Here is a 23,584-nt window from a genome sequence, read left to right as displayed (position 1 = left end):
TATCTGTGCGCAATGTGTTATTTGAGTTGCCTGTTTGTATAATTGTATTTTGCATATTGTTCATTTGGAAACGGATTAATTCCCTACAATCGAAACATGTTAGGAGGTATTGAGGGGACATTAGTTCATTTTCCACTCTAATACACATGCATTTTCATAATACACGTGCTGGTTACTGGTAAGAGGTTTCTAATCTCAACTATGTAATCTTAGTGCTGATGGTTATAACAAAAAAAAATGCTACAGTAATAGCCAGCAAGTTTCCGATTGCGTTAGTAACCATATATTTAGATCCTTCCGATGCAACATTAGACCATGCCGACTCGCCGAGCATATTATCTCTACGTACATGAATGAGGCTCATGAAGAGCAGAAGAGGGAATTGTGGCATCCTGTGCCGCAAGGTGATCCGCTAGACAGAAATGCCGTGCACAGAAAGGAAATCAGATACTCAAACTTGTTAGAATTTGATCTCAATTCCATGGACCATGGCACACCACAAGTTGGTCCACTGCTATCTGTTCCACAAGTTGCGAAACAGTTTTTACACATCAGCAACAAATTCGACCTAGCCCTGCAATCGATTACAACAACAAACAACAGTTTCCAGTTCAGTCTTACTATACCATCAATAAACCTCATCAGGAGGGGAAAATGACTACAGAATCAGCAAAATCTGAATCCAAGAACAATAATAGCCATCAAGTTTCTCGATGGCAAAGGCTTCTCTTGAGCTTTATGTCAATCTTTGACAAGACAAACGATCTTCAATTCGTGGCAAGGTGATGAGCTTCGCCAGGCAGAGTAGGATTACAGGTTATTCACACAATTGCACTTCATGAAGGCGAGGCTCGACAAAAATCACGAGCAGAGGTCAGCTAAATGAGGAAGCTGAGGGTTGTTTCGCCATTGCTGCAACCAGCTATACTCTGGTTATTTGAAATGGCGCCTAAACATCACATCGCCACTTTTCACTTTGGCATTCTATCTGTACCAACCTACCATGGTGCTAAACGTGTAGCATTCAAATCTCAATATGCTTTAACCTTTCCCTTCGCTTTCTTGCAGGCCCAAGGCATTCATGAGGATTAGCATAGAAGTAGTCCTCTTCCTTCGGTTGTCCGGGGATAACTCTCCTTCTGGTGGGCTGGCTCATTCGGCCCATGTGGAGCTCCTTGACAGCGGCAGAGAATTCTTCCCAGGACAGCTCCTGATCTTCAAAAAGATCTATAAGCTCAACTAGCTTCTTCCTGTCCAACTGTATTGTTTTGCGGAAGCCTGTAAACCTGCATTCCCAGCATAAGCAATTGTCAGCTAATCAAGAGACATTTATTTTTTGCAGGTTTCACTGTCATGATTCTTCAGTGGTTTCTGAAGGGAAAAAACACCTATAACTACATCATTCACATGAGAACAAATAGTACAACATATCTATGCAAAAAGTAGACATTATACACTTTCTACTAAATCAACTAAGTTGCAATAATAGATGTAGTTGATGGGAAGTCAAGGAGGAACAGGCAGTCAAATGCTAGGAAGGTCAAACAAAGTATGCAGACCTGCGGTGTCCTTCTACAACTTTAGCCATGTTTCCATCATTACTGGGGATAAAAACATCACTTGCGACAGAAACAAGATAGTCCAGTGCTGCCATCTGAGTTGAGTGCTTCTGAAAGGGTCGTAACTCATCATCAGATAAAAGCATCTCCTTCCGCACCTACATTTTACAATTGCAAGTAAGCATCATTCTAGCATTCCAAAAATTTATGCATGTGGAGTTAAGGTGAGCTTACGATGTTAGGAAATTCTGTCTTCAATACAGCTAATCTTTTTTCACCACCATATATTTCACCTGAGGCAATATATATTCGAGTGTCTCTGGGGAAACCAAGAGCTTTAAGAACTAATGTTGTTTCTCCAGGAGTAAGGGGACACAATCCCTCGAGCCTTTTCTTCTCAGAGTCTATTTCCTTTTCCTTCCACCAGGGATATGCGTACCTGAGGTCCAAAAGGCAGGCATCAACGAAGATTGAAGATAAAGGTTGAGAGGAGAAGATAAAGTTAATGATGAAGCAGCAACATAAAAAGTACCTCATTCTTGTTAACTCTTCCATTTCTTCATCAGAACACCCATGTGTACAGCCAGAGAAAGCAAGCATATCCATCTCATATCTCAGATGAAGCACAATAAAAGACCCAGTACTCCTAAGAACTGAGACCATTTTGTTGCCTAGAGCCTCAATGGATGGTGTAAATCTCAATGCATTGTAGTTAACATAGCAGCGAAGTTTTTGGAGCTTCAGAGGAAGGCCATTGTTTGCAAGTCGTGAATCTGTCTTGCTAAAACGTACCACCTTGTGTTTTCGTACTAGAGGCAAGATCTGCAAACAAGCCCACTCTGAATGTGAGACCCAAGAGGTGACAAAAGATTAAAAAAGAATTCCACATTCTTGAGAAAGATTACTATCTAACCTGCCTCAAATAGTATTTCTCACTAGACCAACTGATTGGCTGCATTGACAGAGGAACTTTTTCACTGAACTTTTGTGGGAGTCCTTTGATAATCTTCACTTCACCTCTCAATGAATCGATGAAATGATTTACATCAAATATGTCCCGAAAATCACTGAAAGAAGTATAACTTTGCATCAGTATTCTTGCCTAATTCTGTATTCAACCAAGAAAGCATATGACAAAACTGGACACCTAGGATCAGCCCAGAAGGATTGCTTATCAAGTTCAGGTATCACCATAGTCATATTCAAGTAGCGTGCTACAGTTACCATGTCGCATATCTGCATGAAACAAGATTTTGTGAAGCATAAGAAAAGCACAGTTTGAGGCCAATTGTCCTTGAAGCTGCTGATGAGTAGATAGAGCGAGTGTTAAGATAGTCTGACAGAGTGTACTAACCGCTGCTCGCATTTGATTCAGACCACCATTGCACGAAACAAGAAGATAGCCATTACTCTTGTAAAGTCCTACATGCAAAAGGGAATGTTATATTTGGAGTGAATTATCATCTATCATATTTGCCGGAATAAGATGGCAGACTACTGTCAAGATCATGCTATGCAATACACTTTGACAACATGAGCCAACTGTATTCTGGAGCACTCAAATTTACTGCAACTACACCTTGATCTACTGGTATAAACAAAACTAGAACCTGATTATTTTCAAGTCATCATCACCTAACACCTAGATGATGATTAGAATCTTCAGAGTGGGAACCAAGTCAACCAACTCCTAGTTTAAATAGTCTGTTCATGTTAAAATGGTAAAAACATAAAAAAACATTCCTTGCAAAATACCAAATTGTCTCAAGGCATACTACTACTAGTTATTTAATGAAACCTGGTGTTTCTCATTCTACTTCCAACTTAAGGGAGATTGTCCATGCCAACAAGACCAAATAAAAAAAATTCAAACGAAGAGATGCCACCAATCATTGGTTGATCTGAACCAACTCGGCCCCAGAACATGATTTCACTGAAAATACCAAGATACAGCATCCAACCGCACCCCAGCAAGTATATTTTTTATAACTCTGCGGTCCGCATCACAAACTACGAGACAAAAATGTTTTTCTAAAAAAATACTACGAGAAGATAAAGAATCCCAATAATCGAGAACTAAGAGGTAATCACCAACTGACTAATCCGGCAATTCTGAATGCACGGCACTCCAAATGCGAGGGATTATTCAAGGAACGGGTCGAATTTGAGTGGGCTATTTGAATTGCTCCCGGGGAACAATTCGATCCAGCTGATAAAATGCTCTAGAACTACCACATTCTGATTCTCGCCACGGGGGCAGCAGAAGGGCCTCACCAGATAAGAGCAGAGCAAGTAGGTCGGCCCAGATTCCAGGAAACACGACCCCCATTACCCAAATCCCCGGATGAAGCAGACGAGAACCACTCACTCCTGGGAGGCAGAGCCGGGGGCGCCAGGTGCATGGCCTCGCCGGCCGCAACCACGGCTTCGGCGGCCGCGGAGTTGTTGCGGCCGCCCAGGCAGGACGGGCGCGCGATGGGCAGCGTCGGGCGGGGGATGCCGAGGAAGGTGAAGAGGTGGAGGAGCAGCGTCCAGGCCACGATGCTGGTCGCGACGCGCAGCGCCCACCCGACGGCGGATGCCCCGGCGCCGCCGAGGCGGCGGCGGACCGCGGCCGGCGGCGAGGCCTTCTGCTTGGCCATGGCGGGGGCCTTGGGCGCTTGGCTTGGCTGCCTGCTGGTACGAGGCTTGTGTTTCTGCCCGGGCTCGCCGCTAGGAACGAGTCGTGGAGGAGGTGGACGAGAGCGCAGGAGGAGCGGTCGTTACCGTGTGATGGCGTCAGGGGGAGTTGGTTGGTTGGGATTCCGGTCGGTGTTAGGGTGCGTAACCGCAACGTTCGTGGCGTGGGTCCTTTTATAATCATCATTTTGTAGGACTGAATGAAACTTTGGCTCAAACATAACACAAGGATATACCTTTTCTTTTCCAAAAAAACAAAACAAACGAAGATGGTGAACTCGCATTGCCATTTCTGCTGTTCGAAACATAACTAGTCTAGAATTCAAGCTTCCCGGGGAAATTTTGCATTCCACATTAATTTGGGTCAAGCGACTAATGGATGTGGTTTGAACCGTTTCATACCAAGACTGAAGTGTAGAGGATTCAAAATATTTTGCGCATGTGATGGACTACAGGCTTAAACGTATAGTTTACTGAAAACTATGTAGCGAAGTTAACCCGAGTGTTATAAAGATGAAACTCCTCTCACATTGAATGCTCATTTCTCTTACCAAGACAGCAAAAATGCACGAAATTGTTTACGGAACTTCTGTCGAGACAGGCCTAGCCGTTAAAATAGGTCCAACTTGACAATCTGGATATAGCGAGTCAAAAGCATCCAGCTTATCAAGGGACATCTAGCGATTGGACAGGTGCGCACATCTGACGTGGCGGGCTACACTCGCAGCTTCTTCTTCCGTTAGGCGTGATTGGTAGGCGGGATGGTGGCGTCCGGAGGACCATCCGGCATCATCTCGTGCACTTGGATATGATTGGTTGCTCTTCCCGCATCATATGGCTGCACCCTCTCGTTCACTCCACCCCTCCCATCCCGCATCCCTCCGTCCGCCCAAAAACTACCTTCCCTCGCGAGCCGGGATGGCACGATGCAGGTGAGCGCGCAGGACCCATGTGACATACACCCAAAACTCTTATCCATGCATGCAACCAAACATGATTCCGTCTTCTACCGGACCAACAACAAAGACAACCAAACACAACTTAGTGCACGATTTCAACCTGTCTCCCGTAAGCTTGGACCGGTCCTCCATACCGGCTCCCTACGCCCAGAGCAACCAATCACACCCTAAAAGAACTGTTCAGCTTCGTCGGAGCTCGGCCAGTCTCCATCTACAAAAAGACCGCCATGTGCGGCCGCGTCGATCGAAGCCACTCGATCTCAGCAGATGTCAGCTGACCGATTCTTCCTTGTTTTTTTTTTCTTTTGGAAATGGAACAGGTGATGTTCATCCGCAACTGAAACTCCATCCACCCGTCGGTTGTCGCGCGCGTTTCAGGCAGGTGCCTCCCCCGTGAACGCAGCGAACGGCCGAGCCACGGCAGCCGGCCATGCGACATAACCGTGTGCGTGCCCACCAGGTCGCGGCACCTGCGGGCTGCGGGCGCCGTCGCCGCGGTCCATCTCGACCGGCAGAAAGCGTCGCGGCGTCACTCCGGGTCTCCGGCTATAACTGCGATCGGAAGGGCTGTATGAGGCACGAGACGTTATCCTAAACGCTAAATGTTAAATAGTCGGTCACCTTTTATTTAGCGTTTAGCGTTTAGGTCGTTTAAATAGTATTTAAATGTGATTAAACGATCTAAACGGTTTTGTATAATAACACTAAAATATACATATTTATGTATATAAATTATACACTAAAATATACATATTTATGTATATAAAAGTTAAATATTGTTAGAAAGTCTACATATTTACAAATGTAAAATGTAAGTATTCTACCAAATAATTTTTTTTGAAGAAATCTAAATCCCACGACAGATGCTAATTAGTTTAGTGTTGATTGTGGTAGTTGTAATCCTTCTATTGACTAAATTATAAACTAAATGGTCATTTACTTCATCTAATCACGTTTAACTCGATACTGTTTAGATGGTTTAGATGGTTTTTAACGGTTGAAACGGGTTTAAACGGTCCAACCGTTTAATTCACCGGGTCTAAACAACACAGGAGGTCTCTATTTAACGTTTAAACGCTGTTTAAACGGACGAAACGGTCGTTTAGGCGAACAATGGTCATGGTACGGGTAGATTCTCGCAAACCAGCGGATGTTGGTTTACTTGGTTTGGAAATCAAGTTTTTGTTCGGCCAGGGCAGGTAGACTTTGTACATCAGGCCATCAGCCCATCAGCATTAGGCCCGGTGATGGTGAAACTGAAAGAGGAATTCCTAAAAAAATTAGGATCTAATCTTAAATTTGAACTATGATATGTTGATGCGAATGCAATTATGCAAGTCGAGCTGTCTATGGCTTAGCTGTTTTCTCTTCCACGATCCCTCGAAATTGTATTCGTTTCTCCCCACTTGAACAACCGGCGGTTACGCACTTGCTGTCGGCGTGAAGCTCCCGTACGTCCCGGACGGCCGGACCCGACGAGCCACCACCCGTACACCGCCTCTCCCTCCCAAGTCCCAATAATTCATCGCACGAGCAGCAGCGAGATGCCTAGATCTCGCGCGAAATGACCGCTCCGCTGCCCCTCCTCGCCGTCATCCTCCACGCCTGCGCCGCCGCCGAGGCGCTGGTCTTCGACGTGCCGTCGGGCAGCTCCAAGTGCCTGACCGAGGACCTCCGCCGCGGCGTGCTCTCCCACGCCTCGTACCGCGTGGCGGCGGGGTCCACGTCGGCGGCTGACCCGAGGATCTCGGCGCGCGTCACGGGTCCGCGCGGCGAGGAGCTCCACCTGGCGGAGGCCGCGGAGCGCGGGGAGTTCAGGTTCCAGGCGGCGGAGGACGGCGGGCACACCGCTTGCTTCTGGACGCCCCGCTACGAGCGCGGCGCCGTCGTCTCCGTCGACGTGCAGTGGGACACCGCCGGGGGCTCCGGGTCCCGGCCCGCCGTCGCTGTCTCCAACAACCAAGGCCCCATCGCTGTATGCTCCCCCGTCATCCCTTAACCACTTGCTCCCTATGAAAATTGAAATTCACTGCTCCTTAGAATGTTTGCTAATTTACTGCATGCTGATACTAAGCATTACAGGAATGTTGACAGGAGTAACATAAATGTCAAATGGCTAAATTAGACACCGCAACATAATAACATAATATCTTATTGTCATTCTAAACAAAAGTATCGTATCGTTGTTTGGGCCTGCTACAGTTAGTAGTTCAACTATGAAGACTCAGCCACTCCAGTTTAGTTCATGAGGAAGGTATTTTATAAATGATTATAAAAGAATTTCAAACTTTATAACCCAGTTTAGGCTCGGTATTCCAACAGAAGAAATATCACCATGGCAAATCTCAAGGTGAATTACGATCTTCTTGATCACTTGGGACATAATGAGGGCACCAAATGCACTCGTGCAGATCAGTGGTCAGAGTTCTTCAGTGATCGGAAATTCTTTTGTTCACTTCCGAAAAAAAGGAGTGTTTGGTTAATCCAGTACAATGGTCAAATCCTGTACAATTTCACAATGAAATTTAATTATGCTTAATTGTAGAAGTTCTTGCTTGTTTGCGTTAAATTCAAGAAAATTGTGGCTTATGCTAAAGGAGGAACAAGCATCTATCGTCCAAGTTCTTTCAGTGAATTCTCCCTATGAAACTAGCAATCTATCTGAATTTGAGAGCATTCTTAAAATGTCTCACTTTCCAGTCCATTGCTGAAGAGTTGAAGAAATTGGAGGATTCTGCTCGACTCATACACGAAGAGATGATTTCTCTGCGCCAGAGGTGATATTTTTTTATGCCTATTAGCCCATGTTTCTTTCTCACCAACCCGAGTTCTCGCTACTGATTTCTGGTGCTCCCTGATCTTTTTCTGCCAGTGAGCACGACATGCAGAGACTCAACGAAGACACTGCCACAAGAATACACTCGTTTACCCTGTTGTCGTTGGCCATGTGCGTCGGGGTCGCAGGATTGCAGCTATGGCATCTGAAGAGTTTCTTTCAGAAACAGCATATACTATAGAAGTTTAGAACAGGTCCTCCTGTACACAATCTTTTCCCCTATTTCATAAGGTTGAATTGAATGGACCATTCACTAATATTTCTTTCAGAAAATGACGGTCATTTGACCGATTTACTGATTTAGATTAGAATTTGGCTCCTAGAACGGGGATGCCGGAAACCTTTTTGTTGTACACTTACAGGAGAGCTATAGTGACTTTCAAACTTATCAGCAAGTTTTCCGTGCAATTCCTGCAGTGAAGGCTGTTCCCAAACTTTTCATTGCGACAGATCAATAATAACTGAAACTGAACAAAATGAAAATTTACTTGGGAGAATGTAACAGGATACAAAATACCAATTCCTGGCTAATACAGCTAAAAGCAATTGCACCCAATATACTACAACATGAAATTCTAATATTTCAACATCTGCAAGTAGATGTCTTTCAAGATCTAAAGACACCTTGATTCATCCACTGGTCACAAGGCAACCAAAGCAGTAATGAATGTTCTTCAGTGATCAGATTGCCCTGAGCTTAATCTGCGCTCCATGCATCGGCTGCAGGGTGATTACGGTATGCGGCGCGTGGGTGTACGATGGCGCGAGCTCGAACTCGAACCGCTGGAGGATCATGCTCAGCGCCATCTTGGCCTCGAGCAGCACGAAGTTCTGGCCGATGCAGGTGCGCGGCCCCCAGCCGAAGGGGAAGAACGCGGGCGGCGCCCTGGAGACCCCCTCGGCGAACCTGTCCGGCCTGAACTCGTGCACGTCGCTCCCCCAGATGTCCGGGTCGTGGTGGATGAGCAGCACGGGCAGGTCGACCACCACGCCGGCCGGGTACGTGACGCCGCCGATCTCCACCTCCTTGTGCGTCTTCCGGCTGATCGCGATAAACGGAGGGTACAGCCGGAGAACCTCGTGAAGGATCATCGTCACCTGCAAGTACCGATGGACTAAGGACGTTTAACTACACGATGCAGGCTGAGCGCGATAAATTTTGGAATAATTTTTTTTCAGTGAGGGCCCACCGTTTTGAGCTGGGTCAGGCCGTCGTATTCAAGCTTGTTTCTCCCGAACAGGCCAAGGACTTCCTCTCTCGCACGGTCCTGCCACTCCGGGTGCATGCTGAGCAGGACCATCGTCCAGGTGAGCAGCACGGAAGTCGTCTCCATCCCTGCGAAGTAGAAGAGCTTGCACTCCTCGACGACGTCTTCGGTGCTCATTCTCAGGCTGGACGGGCCATGCTCGTCAGTGTGTCTCATATTTGACTCGAGAAGCAGGCCCAGCAGATCATCTTTGCCGCCGATCTCGCCTTCTTTCATAGCTTGCATTCTTTTCTCGATCAATCCTCGTAAGAGTGAGGTGACCTCGTCGTTGATCTCGTGCATCCTCCTGTTGTTTTTGGTCGGCAAATATCTGTGTGTGTTCCCATAGCGTTTGCATAGGCGTGGTCAGTGCAGTATCAGCAGAGTGTACTTAGTATATGGAGCCTGGAACTAATGAATAAAAACTCACAAGTAGCCTGGGATGATGATCTTCTGAATGGTGGCCACGAGGCGTTCACCTTGCTCTGCCTGGAGCTGGAAGATCCGCCTCCCCTCGAGGTAGCTGCTGCCGAACGCGGTGCGAGAAATGACGTCGCCGGTGAGGTTCTGGAGCTCCGGCCAGACATCCAGCTCGCACCAACCGTCGGCGCCAGCAGACTCCGCCCATCTGCCGACCAGCTCCTCGCAGCACGCAGAAAACGCCGGCAGCATACTCTGCAATGCCATACGCCCATACATGAAGAGGATCATGCCAAGAATGAACAAAAGAAGAGAGGTTCAAGTTCAATACCATGCATACCTTGAGCTTCTCGAGATGGAACGCGGGTTTGAGGATCCTGCGGTGCCTGACCCACTTCTCGCCCTCCAGCCCCGCGACCCCTTCGGCGAGCAGCCTCGTCAGCGCCGGGAAGCTGGGCTTCTCCAGGTGCCCGAACTTGTTGGACAGCACGTCCCTGGCCAAGCCCGGGTCGGCGACGATCACCCTGGGCACGGGCCCGAACCAGCAGAGGCACGCCCGCCTCCCGTGCTCCCGCACGACCCCGCACAGGAACGGCGCGACGCGGGGCGCGATGTCGTGGCACCCCAGCGGGAGCGGCCTCGACCACGCCTCCCGGTTCAGCCGGGCGTTCTCCCGGAGGTCGCCCGCGAGGAGGCTGTGCGGCCTCCCGCGCAGGCCCTGCGCTCGCAGCGCGCGCTCCAGGCGCCGGGGGCTCCACCACATCCGGTGCAGCAGCCGGCCGGCCTGCCGGAGGAGCGCCAGGCCTAGGAGGCCGTAGGCCAGGAGGCTCCATGGCACACTGGCTGCGTACGACGAGGCTCCTGTTGGAAGAACCATTGCTCTCTCACCCTCACGATCGAGCGGCGGGAGAAACAGACTGGTTGGGCTGAGATGGTAGTGATATTGGGTGGACTTTGACTGGAGAATTGGAGATGGATTGATGTGGTATGGCATTTGTCGTCGGCTTATATAGGCGTGGTTGGATTAGCCTCTTATGACTGCTTAGTACACCGTTGTTTAGTAAAGTTTATTCATTGGGGGTGTGAGGTTACTGGACGCTCTACGCGAGAGGCGGGCATGCCTTAGGCTCTGTTTGTATACGCTTTTCCTAGCCACGCTTAGATTATAATCTAAGCGAAGATTTTCTCGCTTCTCGCTTTTCGCTTCTCGTAGTTCAAATCGTTGAAGCGGCTTACCACATAAGCGAGAATCGGTGGAAATAAGCAAAGTATTTGGCGAGATTCTCGCTTATTTCCACCGATAAGCCGCTTATAAGCGGATACAAACGGGGCCTTACTCTCAAGGAACTTGGTGGTGAAGTACCAGGCGACGGATTTGCTTCCTAGCAGCTTCGTGTTGCCTAGAGGTCAGCCCCAGCTCAGATTGGTTGTTTACTTGTTTTCATTTAAAAAACAGGCAATCAGGCATGCACAGTCAGTGCACTAGCGTAAGAAGCTTCAACCGCAATGCACGTGTGCTGCTTCGTTTACAGTGTTCTTTAGTCAGCCCTGGTGATGTTACTAAACACGGTGAATAACAGTTAGGCGGTGCTGACTGTGAATTTGACGTGCAGCTAAATAACAGCGAGAGATTTTTTTTTTTAAAAAAAATGAGGAAATCATATTTCGTCTCTCGATTCACTACCAGTTTGTCTCGGGTCCAGCGAGCTTGCGAGAGGTTTGGATTCAAGGAGTTTGCCACACCACTGGGGCCTGGGGGAGGAAGGCTGACATTGCACTGTAAGCAGTTGGGAGGGCGGGATGACGAGGCGTAGAGGCGTAGTCGGTGCCTGAATACTTTCTTGTATCACTCGATCAATTCCTGAATCAGTCAGGCTTGATCGAAGCCACGCCTCTGAACCCATCCGCGCATAACAACTATGTTACAACACGGTTTGAAAGGCGGCCTGCCTGCTCACGAAACCAATCCATCGGCACTACCGCTTACGGCGTACATGATAGATCAATGACAACGAACACCAAACTGATTCAACCTAACAACGGGGCAATACAAAGGAATGCAGACTGCAGTAAACGAATGGGCACAAGGTTGCAAAAAACACGTATACAGAAAAGCAAAAAGAAAAGAGTGCATTGCCAATTTTAAGTTCATTCTCCGTGACCGTTTCCTTGTTAAGAGTAAGGGGAAATCAGCGAGCAATTCAACATGGGCAAAAAGGAACATAAAGAGTGGCATCACAATAAGCCACCCTACGAATCATATCCGATGATGGATAATAGATTTATGTATCAGAATCGAAGAAATAATGAATGACAAAGGCCTTTAGAGAAATGTTGAGGAAAAGTAAAAAAATGGCTAGCAGAAAACAACTCCAACCTATACTATGTATATGTTAATGTGTAGGAAGCTAAACAAATAGAATGAAAAATGAATAACAAATGGTGAATCGAGGCAAAATCCTAGCATCAAACTCAGGGTCTAAACTCACTACTATTGATCAGTAAACTAAGCCAAAACTATATCATGGAATACCTTTATAGAGAAAAAAAGAGGAATAAGTTACTGCCAAGCTGTTTCTGCCTACGATGAAGATGCAACCTCAATGGCGCTACCAAGGGGCCATGCTGCTTCAACATAGGAATCGCCGTAAGACACTTTCTTTACCAAGGTAATGTCTTGATAAGGATTCACGCCTGAAAGAACAAAAAAGGCCAAAAGAAAAAGAAAATATATGTGAAGGTTCTAAGTTCTAGGATTATCATGATATTTTTCATTCGAAATAAGCCATACCAAATCCATCAACAAGTAATGTGTACTGGTAGACAAGGTCTATGCAAAGATAGGGAATGTTCTCCTCTGAGACATCGGGGTAGGTTGCATGTGCATCCTTCACATTCAATTTACAAACACGTCGTGCAGCTTCTTCAAAGTCTGAGGGTTTAACCTCAGCAGTTGCTGCTTTTGGGTCAACAAAACCAGCCTGAGGATGAGAAACAATTAGGTGCAAATCGTGAATAGGATTAGTAAGACAACAGCAATTCGCTTCAGGCAGATCAGAGAGCTCAATTGTGAAATAGACTTGCCTCAGCAGCCCTATCGAAGAAAAAAGATGCTACAAAGAGATTCTTTTGTCCATCTCCACCGCCACCATTCCACACACCACCAAATGTGCATTTCATGTGAGTGCATGCTGGTTCATCAACTTTAAGAGCTCTCACTGCAAGAGCCCTGCACTTGGAATAACTAGCACCGGAAGGTGAGCCTGATGCTTCAAATGTATTATCACCATAACTGTATTTCCCTGAAATTAATGGCACATTTAAGATTTGATAATATTGTGAGCAATAAACAAAAAACAGATATCGACAATTTAGCTACAGTGATTCGGATGGATAATTTCATCTTTGTTGGAAACTGGAACATGTATTCATCGTAAGACTAATCTGCTGATAAAGTAGCATGCTTTTATCAAGGGCCTCTATTGTACAGAATGGTGCAATGCTTTGACTAATATTTGATGGCACGCAAAATTTTTAAGGCAAGTCAACATTGATTATGCTTATTCCAGAGCAGGGCATGGACCCTGTCTAGAATAGAACGGAGTTCAGGAAAATAGTCTTTCTGTAAGTTTGGTTTATTTCAAAGTGACCATTCGCTCTTTCAATGCTGATAGTAAAATGTAGGAAGTTCATTTCAAATTCCAAAAAGACAACAAGCTAATGGTATATCAATTTAGATATTGGCCTCGCAGATTAAAAAAAAAGCAACCGTACCATGATGCCCCTCCAACATACAGTCGCTGTGATCATTGCCTTCGCCGGCTTTGAAGATCTCCGCTCTAGCCGCCAGCAAACCATAGTGCAAATAACTGTGGATAACAATATTTACAGTTATATATTATATCTATGCTCTTTACACATCTTATTTAGATGGAGGGAATATTACGATGCTAGTTCCTACAGTAAACCATCGCATTGTTGTAAATGATGCTATTCTATGTCACTATAAATGTTAAAAGGGGCAAGAAGTGGCAGGATTAACCAAAAGACATACAGTGGCCTCACTGGTGAGTATGATGGATAAATATTATTATTGCCCCACTTGGTGACTAGCAAACCAGTTTAACTCTTTAACACTACAACCACCCAAGCTGCTAACATCTGGTAGCAACCTCCAAACAATTGCAGGATTCACCTTTCTACAGTGACATAGGAATTCAAACTTCAATATTGAGTAAGCCACACTAAGCACAGGTTTTAGACATCATTGGTATATTAAATTGGAAGAAAATAGCAGTAAAGTCAATAATAATATTAGAATGTGAGGACATATTTGATGCGGACCTGTGAACATAAAGATAGTATGTGGTTCCTTTAAGTAGGAGCTTTTTCACATAGGAATCTTCATCATCTGACACGTCAGGTGCCTTTACTGCATCCTTCTCCGAGATAGCATAAGCCATTTGGACTGAACCACCTCCTAAATCAACAACTCCAACTGTGTCTGAGTATGGCTTTCCCAATTTTCCCAAAAGATAATTGATGGTAACCTACAAAAGAAAATAAAAGACATCCATGTTGCTTCTTTTTGTTGTGAAGGTTGCAGGAGAACAGCAAACGGATAACCATTTTACTTTCAAATTCAAAATGCCAAAAACATGATTACAGGCATTGCAAAATCAAAGTTAGACGGGAACAGGTTAACACCAATGACAGAATAATGTTAACAATTCTAAAGGAATAACGAGAAATGAAGAAAATAAAGCTCCGAAGCATATTGAATTGGGAATAAATTAGAACAACACTGTACCCACTGGAATGCGCCTTCCTGAGATCCATCAAGAACAGTCACCCAATCTGGCTGGGATTTGAAAGAACTCTTATCACGAAGAAGTTCCCTAACCTGAAGAATTCATATTCATTAATGACAAAAATAAAAGAGAATACAAAGCATATCAAATATAAATGTAAAAAATAAGGCTACAAAAAAAGGTGGAATGATCACATTTTGAGGGATAAGACATACTACTGCCAGACTACCACAAGAAGAATATTTACCGCTTGCAAAATTTCTTCAGACCTTTCAGTCCCTAAAGCTCTGAGACCTGCAGTGGCCTGCACAACAGTCCAAAATTACATTTTTGCTAGGGAAAAAAAACACTATTGCTAAAACTGATGCTGTTTCAGCTTCCACTACAATAAAATGCAATACAGGAACCATCACTCACCCCAACCCTGACAGGCGTTTGCTTACGCAACTCTACTGGAACTACCTTTTCAGCTTCCTCTAAAAGAGAAATAAGTGATTCAGCAGCCTCCTGCGGATCATTCGCATGAGCACTCAGGCCTGGTTTTTTCTACAGAAAAAGGAAGATGAAAAGAATCAGAGATGTTAGCTTTCCCTCTCTTTTCTGGATGGTCAATTGCTCTTTCTAATTCAAATATATAATAGGATGAAAATATATAGCAGGGTAATTGCAGATAAGTCAATGAGTGCTTTAGAGAACTGAACATCTTTAATCTTTTCACAGCAAGTTCTAAAGTCCCCCAAAGGCCAAAAATTATATGGTATATTATTTGAGAAGTGAGGACAGGCTCAACCAGGATGAAAAGCTGTTCAAGCCTCTAATTGCTTCGTAGAAATAAAACCTCGGAACAGCTACATGCAACTTTACAGTACATTTAATTTGGCATGATTCCTAATGTTTTAAGCTACAAATTTTCTTGTTCTAGCATCCATAACATGATAAATTTCTATGAGGGGCGAAATATCAATGTTTGGATAGCCAAGCAGAGTCCCCAATCCAGTTTCCTAATAATAAAGGGCCAATTCTTCAATCAGTTTCAAGCTAGTTTTCAACGTGACTGTTCAGCAAAGACTATCCAAAATTCAAATAGATTCATAAAGGCTGTTGAAAAAAGCACTCGGTCAAAAGCCTGGCAGAAAATAGTTTTTGTAATCCTCTATTTCGGGATTATTCCCCAAAAAATTAGCTGTCTGCTGTCACATTTTGTCATGTATTTAAATACTATAAATAACTAAACAGTGTTCCTGATTTCAGGAGCAAGAAACTCAACGAGAGCTGTGAAATCCCTAAAGTTGACATATCTAAGTAACAGTCAGCTGATTTCACATTTGAATTAATAGCATTAATGTATCATGACATGGTTCTGGCTTAATGCCTTAGTATGGCAAGAGCTCATGGCCAGTAATATGTAATAAGCATGTGTCAGTTGCTACGGTCCTACTTCTAAGGGCACGTACATTGCAGGTGTTTGGACATGGTGATCAGCTAAGTAAACTGGTTATTTTGCCATGTCATATGCACTAGGATAAGATGCTTAAGTTTGCACTTAATGTGTGCCAACAAAGTGGTTGAGCCTATTTGAGCACCGGTTTGCCCTGTAAGGATTAACTTTTATACCTGTGCTTAATGATGTAACAGCATTGTCTCTTTTTAAGCACTAGTGTCGAAGCACCTTGCGTTGAACATGCCCTAATAAACTAGAGCCAATCATACACTATGGTCTAAGAGAGATAGTATAACTTATTAATTAAAGGAAAAGCTGCTATTTATCATGTCCTAATATGAAAGGTAAAACCACATAGTGGCATCACTTCATCATTCAATATTCCTCTGACTGAAAATCTAGAGATGGTATGTTATTGTTCCAACAATTTATGGGGAACAAATAAAAGGATCAACATTAATTGCCCACATTTCAGCATTCTTAAATGGGCACTGAGTAATTATATCTACAATACAAAGGGGCTGCTTGGATGCCGACCACAGATTGCCATGCTGCAGATGCGGCGGCGCCTAACATGTGGTGGCAATTTTCAGTGCCAGAACCTTGACCAAAATCATTAAGGGAAAAGCTGCCACAGCCTAACTTTTGTCAACAACCAAACAGCAGCACAGATTTAGTGGTGGCGCCACACTTATGGCATGGCTGGGCGTGGCCAGCAACCAAGCACGCCCAAAATACCAGTTTGCCAAATTTTGCACAAAATATTTGAAGGATATTATAAAAAAAGTGCAGGATTGTTTGGTTGCAAACTCTCAAGAGCCAAATAGACAAATGCCTGGATTGTGGGAGCGAATTGGGTGATAAATTTTTTTTGAATAGCCAAAAACCGATCAACTCCAACATTTTGTCTAAAGAAAATAATCATTGTTTAGATTGGCCATACATTATATATCTTATAAGATTCCAGTGGTGTTACTCAATTTTCATTTCTGTTAGAGGGGCCAGTTGCCATTGACGCTACCAATGTTTAGTTTGGCTTGGGCTAGAAGCAGACCAAACAGGCCGTGTCATATCAATAATCTCGTTTCAAAGGTCATTCAGAACACCCCTGCATCAGACCACAGCGAACAAACCCACCCAGCAACGCCACACAGTAGGCAAGTTAAACTAAATGAATGGACAAGAAGGAAGCCCAACCAATTCACCTGCTTGAAGAGCTCGATCTCCTTCCCTATGGGCACCAAATCCAGGTTTTCGTCGAAGCAATACACGTGCACGCGGCTCCCGGAGCTGCCAGCGTCAAATATCACAGCGTACTTGTTGGGTCCGTCTTCAACGGCCCGGGGGCCCCACCTCCGACCGCCGGCGGCGAGGAGACCACCCCCTGAGGCGGAGGTCGGCGCGCGCGGCATGAGCAGCAGCACGAACGAGATGAGGAGTACCGGCGCGAGCACCACCAGCAACACCCCGCGGTAACGGTGCACGCGGTCGGCCACGGCCTCCGTCTGCTGCTGCTGCCGTGCTCCGGCACCCGAGTAGCGCCGCATCCTCGCGGCCGCCGCGGCCTCCGCGGCGGAGGGGGCGGCGGCGAGATCGTCCGCGGGGAGCAGATCGGCCGCCGAGGGCGTGCGGTAGCGGATGCGGCCGTTGGTCGGCGACGGTTTCACCGCCTCCTGCTGCGGCGGCTCCAGGATGCCGGTGCGGGGCGGCCGCGCGCCGCGGCCTTATCGAGCGCGTGGGTCGGTGGGTGGGCGGGTGGGCCGGCGGCAGCAGAGCTGCGCGGAGCCACGGGCTCGGCGCGCGAGATCTCTCCGGCGCCGGTCACGGCGACCGTTGGGGTTGACTCCGGGGTGGCATTGCGATCGGGGCGAAGGAGCTGGTGGCGCGAGCGGCAAATTGGCTCGATTCGCGGAGGCGGCTTCGCGGCTTTCGCCTCCTTGCTCAGTCACGGCGGAGGGGGGAGGGGAGCGGGGAAACAGGGCCCTGTGGGACGAGGTGCCGGTGTTCCGGTGTGACAGAGAGATGCCTGCCGGGCGGAGGGGCGGGCGCGCCTGCAGGGCTGCGGGCTGCAGCTGGCCCTTGGGCTCCGGGCCCGCGTGTTGCTGCAACCGCCACTTGGCTACTGACCTACAGTAGAGTGCCAGACTAGACGGTGTCGGCTGCAGCTGCATAAAGGCTGCTGCAGCTGCAATCTCAATCGAACTGGCTGGGTCGAGAAAAAAACAAAAAGCACTGAGGCAAGGTAAAAAAAAATTATGTTATTGTTGTCAACATAGTAAAGAAAACTTAGACAAACAAGTAAAATACTACTCCTACATACAAAATTATAAAAGACTGAGGATTTCTTTTTGAGGGAATGTATATCAATTCTTGTAAAATCGCCTGGTTTGGACCGGGCCAACCTGATTCGGGCCCACGATTTGAAACCGTGGGCTCGGCAGTGAAAAAGAGCACCTGATCCAGCCTACTACAAAAGTCCAAATCATCCACGAACTCCCCGAATTCGCCAAATCCATCCGACCATCCCCGTCCGGCGACGGCGAGCCCCGCCCGCGTCGTCCCCACCCGACGCCATCGCCATGCGCAAGCTCCCAACCGCATCGCCTTCACCGGAAAGCAACATGCCACCCTCCTCGTGCCCTGGTGCTCCTTCACCTCCTCCGCTACATTCCACTCCCACTTCGCCTCCTCGCGCCCCACAACCCGAACTCCAACCGGCCAGCCATGGCCCCCGCCGTCGCCGGAGACTTCATCCCACACGAGGACGACGACGATTTCTTCGTCGAGTACAATCCTCACCCCTACCGCGGCGGCTACGACATCGCCGCCACGTTCGGCACCCCTCTTCCACCTTCCGCCAACATTTGCTACCCGGTCTCCTCCTCTGCCGCTGCCTCCGTACCCACTGTACCCTCGCCGCCTTCGCCCACACCGGAGCCGGAGGAACCTCGTGGCGATGAGGAAGCCCCGCGGGAGCCGGTGCAAGAATCCCCGGAGGTGTTTCCAAACGGGGCGTCGACGAAAGGGAAGGTGCGGAGGGGCGGGTGGTGCGGACGCGGCTTCTGGAGGAAATGTGTACGGGGGTTGGATTACCTGTTCGGCTACAAGGATCCCTACGCGGAGCAGCGGATTGGGGTGGATAGCTACGTCGTTCCAGTTTATGCGAACAGGAAACAAAGCGGGGAGAATGCCTTGGCCGTGGAGGTTGAGGTGGCGCCACCGGCGGTGGGAAGGGTGGAGCCGCACGATGGCAGCGAGGAGCTGGTTCAGAGCAATGTGGGTACCTGCTTACCATATGCCTGCTTGCTAATATCTGCATTTTATCTCCATGATGCATCATGCGTCTGGAAGTGCATTTTAGTGCTTTGTGCCTTTGTTGGAGGAAATTATTCATTAATCATTACATTGTATATGTAAAGGGTACAGATGGTTCCCTCTGTAATATGTGAGGAAATTAGCTCGAATTTTATGTTATCTGAACTGCCCATAGAAATGCACTCCATAGTTGATCATGATACTGCACTTATTTGTCAAAATATCTCATAAACTTGACGGGGGCAATAATTTGACTGAACTGAATTAGCAAATGCGATTTGATTTTTTTTCCTTATGTGTCTGTTCATTACTCATTTTTACCTCTATGTAGTACCCGCAAATGTTCTACTGTGAATCTGTGATTCTAATTGCTGGTGGTTGTTTGGAAACAGGAATTATCTTGGCATAGTAACTACAGAGATGAGGCCAATTCTTATAGCCAGTCCATGTCCAATTCCTACTATACACCTTTTGCACAATCTTATGGCCTTCCTGGTGTTTTGGGCAAGCCAGATTGGTTTCCAAATTTCAGCTACTCAAAGTCTCATCAAGTAGAGGAATTTCAGCATGAGGTACTTTTTCCGAGTGGACAATGTAAACTTCATCAGATATAAATTTTTTATTTATTAGAACTAGCATTCGTGATATCATAAAACATCATCTTAAGCAGATAGGAACAATAATTAAAAAGGATAAAATAAAGTATTCTGCAAGTACTTCTTTTTAATTTAAAATGAAATTTTGCTATTATTATGCTTACAAGATGCCATGCTGTTCACATCCAGTTTTGTATGTCTTTAGTTTTGGTTTTGGTTCAATTGCATCTTACTATTTTGTGATCTCATGCCTTTTTTATGCAGGCATTGTCATCCTACGATGTTGAGCACATGATCTCTGGTCACCCTATTTATTGTTATCACCATCATTGCTATAAACAAGCACTAAATGTCCAGGTCGAACCCACGGAACCAGTTTCTTCTCAGAGTTTGGAGTATTATGAGGTTTGTTAAAGCATTTGATTTCCAAGTTAGTTATTAGGAAGCATGGCAGTCTGCGTAAATGTGCTTTAGGATTTGGGATTTGGCCCCATAGAGTTTACTTGTTTGGATTACTCCTTTAAAGTATTATTCTGAAATTAATATACTTAATATGTTCATCCGTATTGCTTTTTTGTTATTTCCTAAGATAATTTTGGTTTTGTTGTAGCATTTTTCAAAATATTGTGACCAAAGTGATGTCCACATCTTGGAAACTCCAGCACATGCATGCAACATTCAGTCCTATACACCGACCTTTGATGTGCCACTTGAACCTTTTAAGCCATCATGGTCTCAGATTTGGGGCCTTTATGATGCCTATATGCAAGGGGATGCTCTTGAAAACGATTCAGTAAGTACAAAATCTGATACATATCTTTCATATTTTTTTCTTAGTTTTTTCCCCTCTTCAGCATGAGTCTTCTTCTCATGAAGAATTGAAGAGTTCTAATATTTAGTTGTATTCTCTAATCTTTGCAAGTATTTAGAGTAAACTTCAATATTTGTTTCTTGATAAACGTTCTCATTGAAAACCTGTAAGATAGGTTGAACCTTGGGCACATTCTTACCTTGCTTGCGAGCAAAAGCCTTATGGTGGGGAGTGGCTCTCTCTCAAAAGCAAGGAAGTTCTTGCACACCTTGTGCATAAGCAAGCTAGGAAAGAGAACGAAACAAAGCATCCTCCCTTCTAACATTTATAGGGAATGACAATGTTAGCAAAGATCTAAACATGCCCTTAACTTAGCAAGTCAATTTGTGTTTATCCTGGAAGAGAGTTACATACATGACTACTATTGTGAAAATCTGACCTTAAGAATGGCTCATTATCACTAAGACCAGGTTTAGGGTAATCCCATGCTTGGACTGGCCACAGCTTTGCTCAGGTCATATTTAGATTATGGCCTCAATCTCGGTGTCATTTTACATCTTCAAAAGTGCCAGCCTGCCAGGGGGCAGGACAAATCTATATCGGTTGCTGGATTGCAAATGTAAATTGGAACTTTGACTTATCTGGTAGTGTGAGATATTTATGGAAGTTTCTGGTATGACCTGATGGATCAGTTTCTCATCACATGCCAAGGTGTCAAAATCTTGAGTTCAATGGTATGGAACCTTGCGTAGAACATCACATAATGAAGTTATAAATCAACTTTATCCATGGATGTGTTCAGGTTGTGCCTGAAAAGGAAAAAAAAACTGTAATTACCATGTCTGTATGTTATGAGGATTTACAATTTGTCTTGCCGCTAGCTTGAGTTATAACTGTTCTCAAGTACAGTTCTCTGATGGGTACTTCATTCATTGATTATTTTTCTTGCAGCATTCTGTAGTATCTGGTGAATATGGAGGCATTGGAAGCTTGTTCATTTCCCCCTTCTATCCTAGAGAGACAGAAATATTTGACCAGGCCCCTGGTGATGAGCTTGCATCCTTTCAGCATAACAGGCATAATTTAAGCTACCGGAATGTGTACATAGATGATGTCCCTCTAATTACTCAACAGGTAAGAAGAAAACGTGCTAGCTAAGATTAATGGCTCATATCATCAAAGTGGATCTACAACAGGTAAGAAGAAAACGTGCTAGCTAAGATTAATGGCTCATATCATCAAAGTGGATCTACAACTAATTTGAAGATAATCAACATTCTAGCCAACATTAATTGTTGGTGTGCCGTTTGTTTCCGTGATTCTTATTTTGGGTGTAGTGTATCTGCGTGTGTGGCTTACTGTATGATGGCACTGTTGGGGAAATTGCTATTTCTTCGGCATTAATCCTCAACAGATATTATGAATTAGCATCCAATTTTTTTCTGGCGCAGATGTACAGATGTATGTAGTTCTATTTCCAAATTGCTGATTTGCTTGTTTGACATAGTATGGCTGTTATAATGTATGCTAGCATGGTCATGCTGCTTTAAAAAGTTTGTCTAAAGTTTGTCGAATTCTGCCTAATAGGTAATAGCAATTTTAGACTAAGGTTAGCTTTGCTTTGCTTAACGTAGTAGGTCCTTGACCTTCTAGCAGTTGGGGTTCTACTCCTTTTGCTCTGAAATGGAGCATTTTGGTATTTGGTTTTAAGTAATTAAAAAGAATAATATTTCATATGATATGCTGATGAACAGTTTATAGTATCCAATTTGTTCCACTAAACGTTTGCCTGGTGTTGCACTTACATGTTACCATGGTGTAATGTAGTACTAGTAACTGAATTTTATTTCTTGAGCTGTTGGTTTGCGCATCTGTCTTTTCCATTTGTCGTGCGTGGCATGCCTTGCCTTTTGGTATTTCAAGTGACGTGTGAATATGAGCGAAACATATATACTGTTCCCAACATTTACCTTATTTGACTTTAGGCACTAAAACTGTTGCCGCACAAATCTTGCAGGCTGAAGATTCCTACAGTATGAATGGTTCCTTCTGGCCTTTTGGGGAACACTCGGCATACAATGTCTAGTCCATGTTATAATGTTATCCCTGGGCAATATTCATGTATACTCGGCATAAATAAGCATCTGTGTACGATTAAGAGATTATTTACCAAACTCCATGCATGTCAAAGCAAATGGTTGACTTCATTCATTAATAAACTTAAATTTGTGTGCTTTGTCCGTTTATAATATATTTTTCCCTAAGACTTATTGTTTGCTTGCGGTTCTGGCTGAGGTTATCAGGTCTGTGTTCTGGAACTAGAGGAACTCAATCTCTCTATTTCAGTGCCATACATGTTTTTTTAGATTAAGGAAAATATCCCGCCTCGGTCATCCACGAATCAATGCCTGCAGCCAAAATTACACCAAGAAGATAGAAACTCAGCACTTAAGCCGCTCTAGCAATACTACCCTTGAGACTCACAATTCACTCAAAAATAAGACTACTAATATGACTCCTTAACACTAACAGGGTTCTGAGACTTTCTCCAGCGTTGAACATCCTACTACTGAAGAATTCTTCTTCTGAAGTTCCAGCCAAACTTGTTGAAGAACTCCAAGGCAGTGCCTTCAAGCCTGTTACAGTTCTTCATTTCATTTTTCTCTTCCTCCTTTGATAGCACCGCCCACCCATACTCTTGTCCAATAGGTTCCTCTAAAGATTACCTGCAAAAAGGAATTAGTGATCATGACTTTGAACAGTGCATCATTTCTATTCAACCACGTAGCCCAGCAGAGAGCAGCCGCTCCTATAATCATCTGGTTTCTAACTTTCCGAGGAAACCCTCTAGCCCAAAGTCCTAGCATATTAGGAACACTAACTGGTGGTTGAACTCCAAACGAAAAGAAT

General features: G+C 45.3%; 5 protein-coding genes across 7 annotated transcripts; 2 read left to right on the top strand and 3 right to left on the bottom strand.

Moving 5' to 3' along the window:
• Positions 1-434: 434 nt before the first annotated feature.
• Positions 435-4,294, bottom strand: LOC117836690 (rhamnogalacturonan I rhamnosyltransferase 4). 2 transcript variants are annotated; one of them, XM_034716162.2, is made up of 8 exons: positions 3,928-4,294; positions 2,914-2,981; positions 2,707-2,795; positions 2,473-2,626; positions 2,092-2,381; positions 1,794-1,998; positions 1,560-1,717; positions 435-1,286 (listed from the first exon to the last, which is right to left on the bottom strand). In XM_034716162.2, the coding sequence occupies exons 1-8, from the start codon at positions 4,199-4,201 to the stop codon at positions 1,025-1,027; spliced, it is 1,500 nt and encodes a 499-aa protein (XP_034572053.1). In that variant the 5' UTR covers positions 4,202-4,294; the 3' UTR covers positions 435-1,024. The 2 variants fall into 2 exon arrangements, with proteins under 2 accessions (XP_034572053.1, XP_034572054.1); XM_034716163.1 differs by lacking the exon at positions 3,928-4,294 and adding an exon at positions 3,834-3,903.
• Positions 4,295-6,549: 2,255 nt separating this feature from the next.
• On the top strand, positions 6,550-8,441 carry LOC117836694 (transmembrane emp24 domain-containing protein p24delta9). The gene is made up of 3 exons (XM_034716167.2): positions 6,550-7,172; positions 7,898-7,974; positions 8,070-8,441. Exons 1-3 carry the CDS (start codon positions 6,762-6,764, stop codon positions 8,212-8,214), a joined length of 633 nt encoding a protein of 210 aa, XP_034572058.1. The 5' UTR covers positions 6,550-6,761; the 3' UTR covers positions 8,215-8,441.
• Positions 8,442-8,501: 60 nt separating this feature from the next.
• On the bottom strand, positions 8,502-11,768 carry LOC117836689 (cytochrome P450 CYP72A616). The gene is made up of 4 exons (XM_034716161.2): positions 10,041-11,768; positions 9,711-9,955; positions 9,224-9,611; positions 8,502-9,131 (listed from the first exon to the last, which is right to left on the bottom strand). Exons 1-4 carry the CDS (start codon positions 10,692-10,694, stop codon positions 8,715-8,717), a joined length of 1,704 nt encoding a protein of 567 aa, XP_034572052.1. The 5' UTR covers positions 10,695-11,768; the 3' UTR covers positions 8,502-8,714.
• Positions 11,769-11,918: 150 nt separating this feature from the next.
• Positions 11,919-17,956, bottom strand: LOC117836692 (probable apyrase 1). Its single transcript, XM_034716164.2, has 9 exons — positions 17,158-17,956; positions 14,929-15,057; positions 14,759-14,815; positions 14,511-14,603; positions 14,045-14,250; positions 13,475-13,569; positions 12,785-13,002; positions 12,492-12,681; positions 11,919-12,394 (listed from the first exon to the last, which is right to left on the bottom strand). The coding sequence occupies exons 1-9, from the start codon at positions 17,497-17,499 to the stop codon at positions 12,282-12,284; spliced, it is 1,443 nt and encodes a 480-aa protein (XP_034572055.1). The 5' UTR covers positions 17,500-17,956; the 3' UTR covers positions 11,919-12,281.
• A 499-nt stretch (positions 17,957-18,455) lies between these two features.
• LOC117836693 (uncharacterized) lies at positions 18,456-22,923 on the top strand. 2 transcript variants are annotated; one of them, XM_034716165.2, is made up of 6 exons: positions 18,456-19,228; positions 19,660-19,839; positions 20,128-20,268; positions 20,474-20,656; positions 21,626-21,808; positions 22,692-22,923. In XM_034716165.2, the coding sequence occupies exons 1-6, from the start codon at positions 18,677-18,679 to the stop codon at positions 22,758-22,760; spliced, it is 1,308 nt and encodes a 435-aa protein (XP_034572056.1). In that variant the 5' UTR covers positions 18,456-18,676; the 3' UTR covers positions 22,761-22,923. The 2 variants fall into 2 exon arrangements, with proteins under 2 accessions (XP_034572056.1, XP_034572057.1); XM_034716166.2 differs by having other exon boundaries at positions 21,626-21,870.
• Positions 22,924-23,584: the final 661 nt, after the last annotated feature.

This window comes from Setaria viridis, chromosome 9 (genome assembly GCF_005286985.2).
Source record: "Setaria viridis chromosome 9, Setaria_viridis_v4.0, whole genome shotgun sequence".
Taxonomy (NCBI): Eukaryota; Viridiplantae; Streptophyta; class Magnoliopsida; order Poales; family Poaceae; genus Setaria; species Setaria viridis.
This window is presented reverse-complemented; position numbering and strand designations above follow the sequence as displayed.

Excerpts from the sequence above, each read along its gene's own strand:
- LOC117836690 (XM_034716162.2), bottom strand. The coding sequence starts at position 4,201 with ATGGCCAAGCAGAAGGCCTCGCCGCCGGCCGCGGTCCGCCGCCGCCTC. Across the intron at positions 2,796-2,913 it reads TGAATCAAATGCGAGCAGCG|ATATGCGACATGGTAACTGT; the intron begins GTTAGTACACTC and ends TGTTTCATGCAG. Across the intron at positions 2,382-2,472 it reads AGAAATACTATTTGAGGCAG|ATCTTGCCTCTAGTACGAAA; the intron begins GTTAGATAGTAA and ends GCTTGTTTGCAG.
- LOC117836694 (XM_034716167.2), top strand. The coding sequence starts at position 6,762 with ATGACCGCTCCGCTGCCCCTCCTCGCCGTCATCCTCCACGCCTGCGCC. Across the intron at positions 7,173-7,897 it reads ACAACCAAGGCCCCATCGCT|TCCATTGCTGAAGAGTTGAA; the intron begins GTATGCTCCCCC and ends CTCACTTTCCAG. Across the intron at positions 7,975-8,069 it reads ATGATTTCTCTGCGCCAGAG|TGAGCACGACATGCAGAGAC; the intron begins GTGATATTTTTT and ends TTTTTCTGCCAG.
- LOC117836689 (XM_034716161.2), bottom strand. The coding sequence starts at position 10,694 with ATGCCATACCACATCAATCCATCTCCAATTCTCCAGTCAAAGTCCACC. Across the intron at positions 9,956-10,040 it reads TCCATCTCGAGAAGCTCAAG|AGTATGCTGCCGGCGTTTTC; the intron begins GTATGCATGGTA and ends ATGGCATTGCAG. Across the intron at positions 9,132-9,223 it reads GCCTGACCCAGCTCAAAACG|GTGACGATGATCCTTCACGA; the intron begins GTGGGCCCTCAC and ends CGGTACTTGCAG.
- LOC117836692 (XM_034716164.2), bottom strand. The coding sequence starts at position 17,499 with ATGCGGCGCTACTCGGGTGCCGGAGCACGGCAGCAGCAGCAGACGGAG. Across the intron at positions 13,003-13,474 it reads TATGTTGGAGGGGCATCATG|GGAAATACAGTTATGGTGAT; the intron begins GTACGGTTGCTT and ends CATTAATTTCAG. Across the intron at positions 12,682-12,784 it reads TCTTCGATAGGGCTGCTGAG|GCTGGTTTTGTTGACCCAAA; the intron begins GCAAGTCTATTT and ends TCTCATCCTCAG.
- LOC117836693 (XM_034716165.2), top strand. The coding sequence starts at position 18,677 with ATGGCCCCCGCCGTCGCCGGAGACTTCATCCCACACGAGGACGACGAC. Across the intron at positions 19,840-20,127 it reads TAGAGGAATTTCAGCATGAG|GCATTGTCATCCTACGATGT; the intron begins GTACTTTTTCCG and ends TTTTTTATGCAG. Across the intron at positions 20,269-20,473 it reads AGAGTTTGGAGTATTATGAG|CATTTTTCAAAATATTGTGA; the intron begins GTTTGTTAAAGC and ends GTTTTGTTGTAG.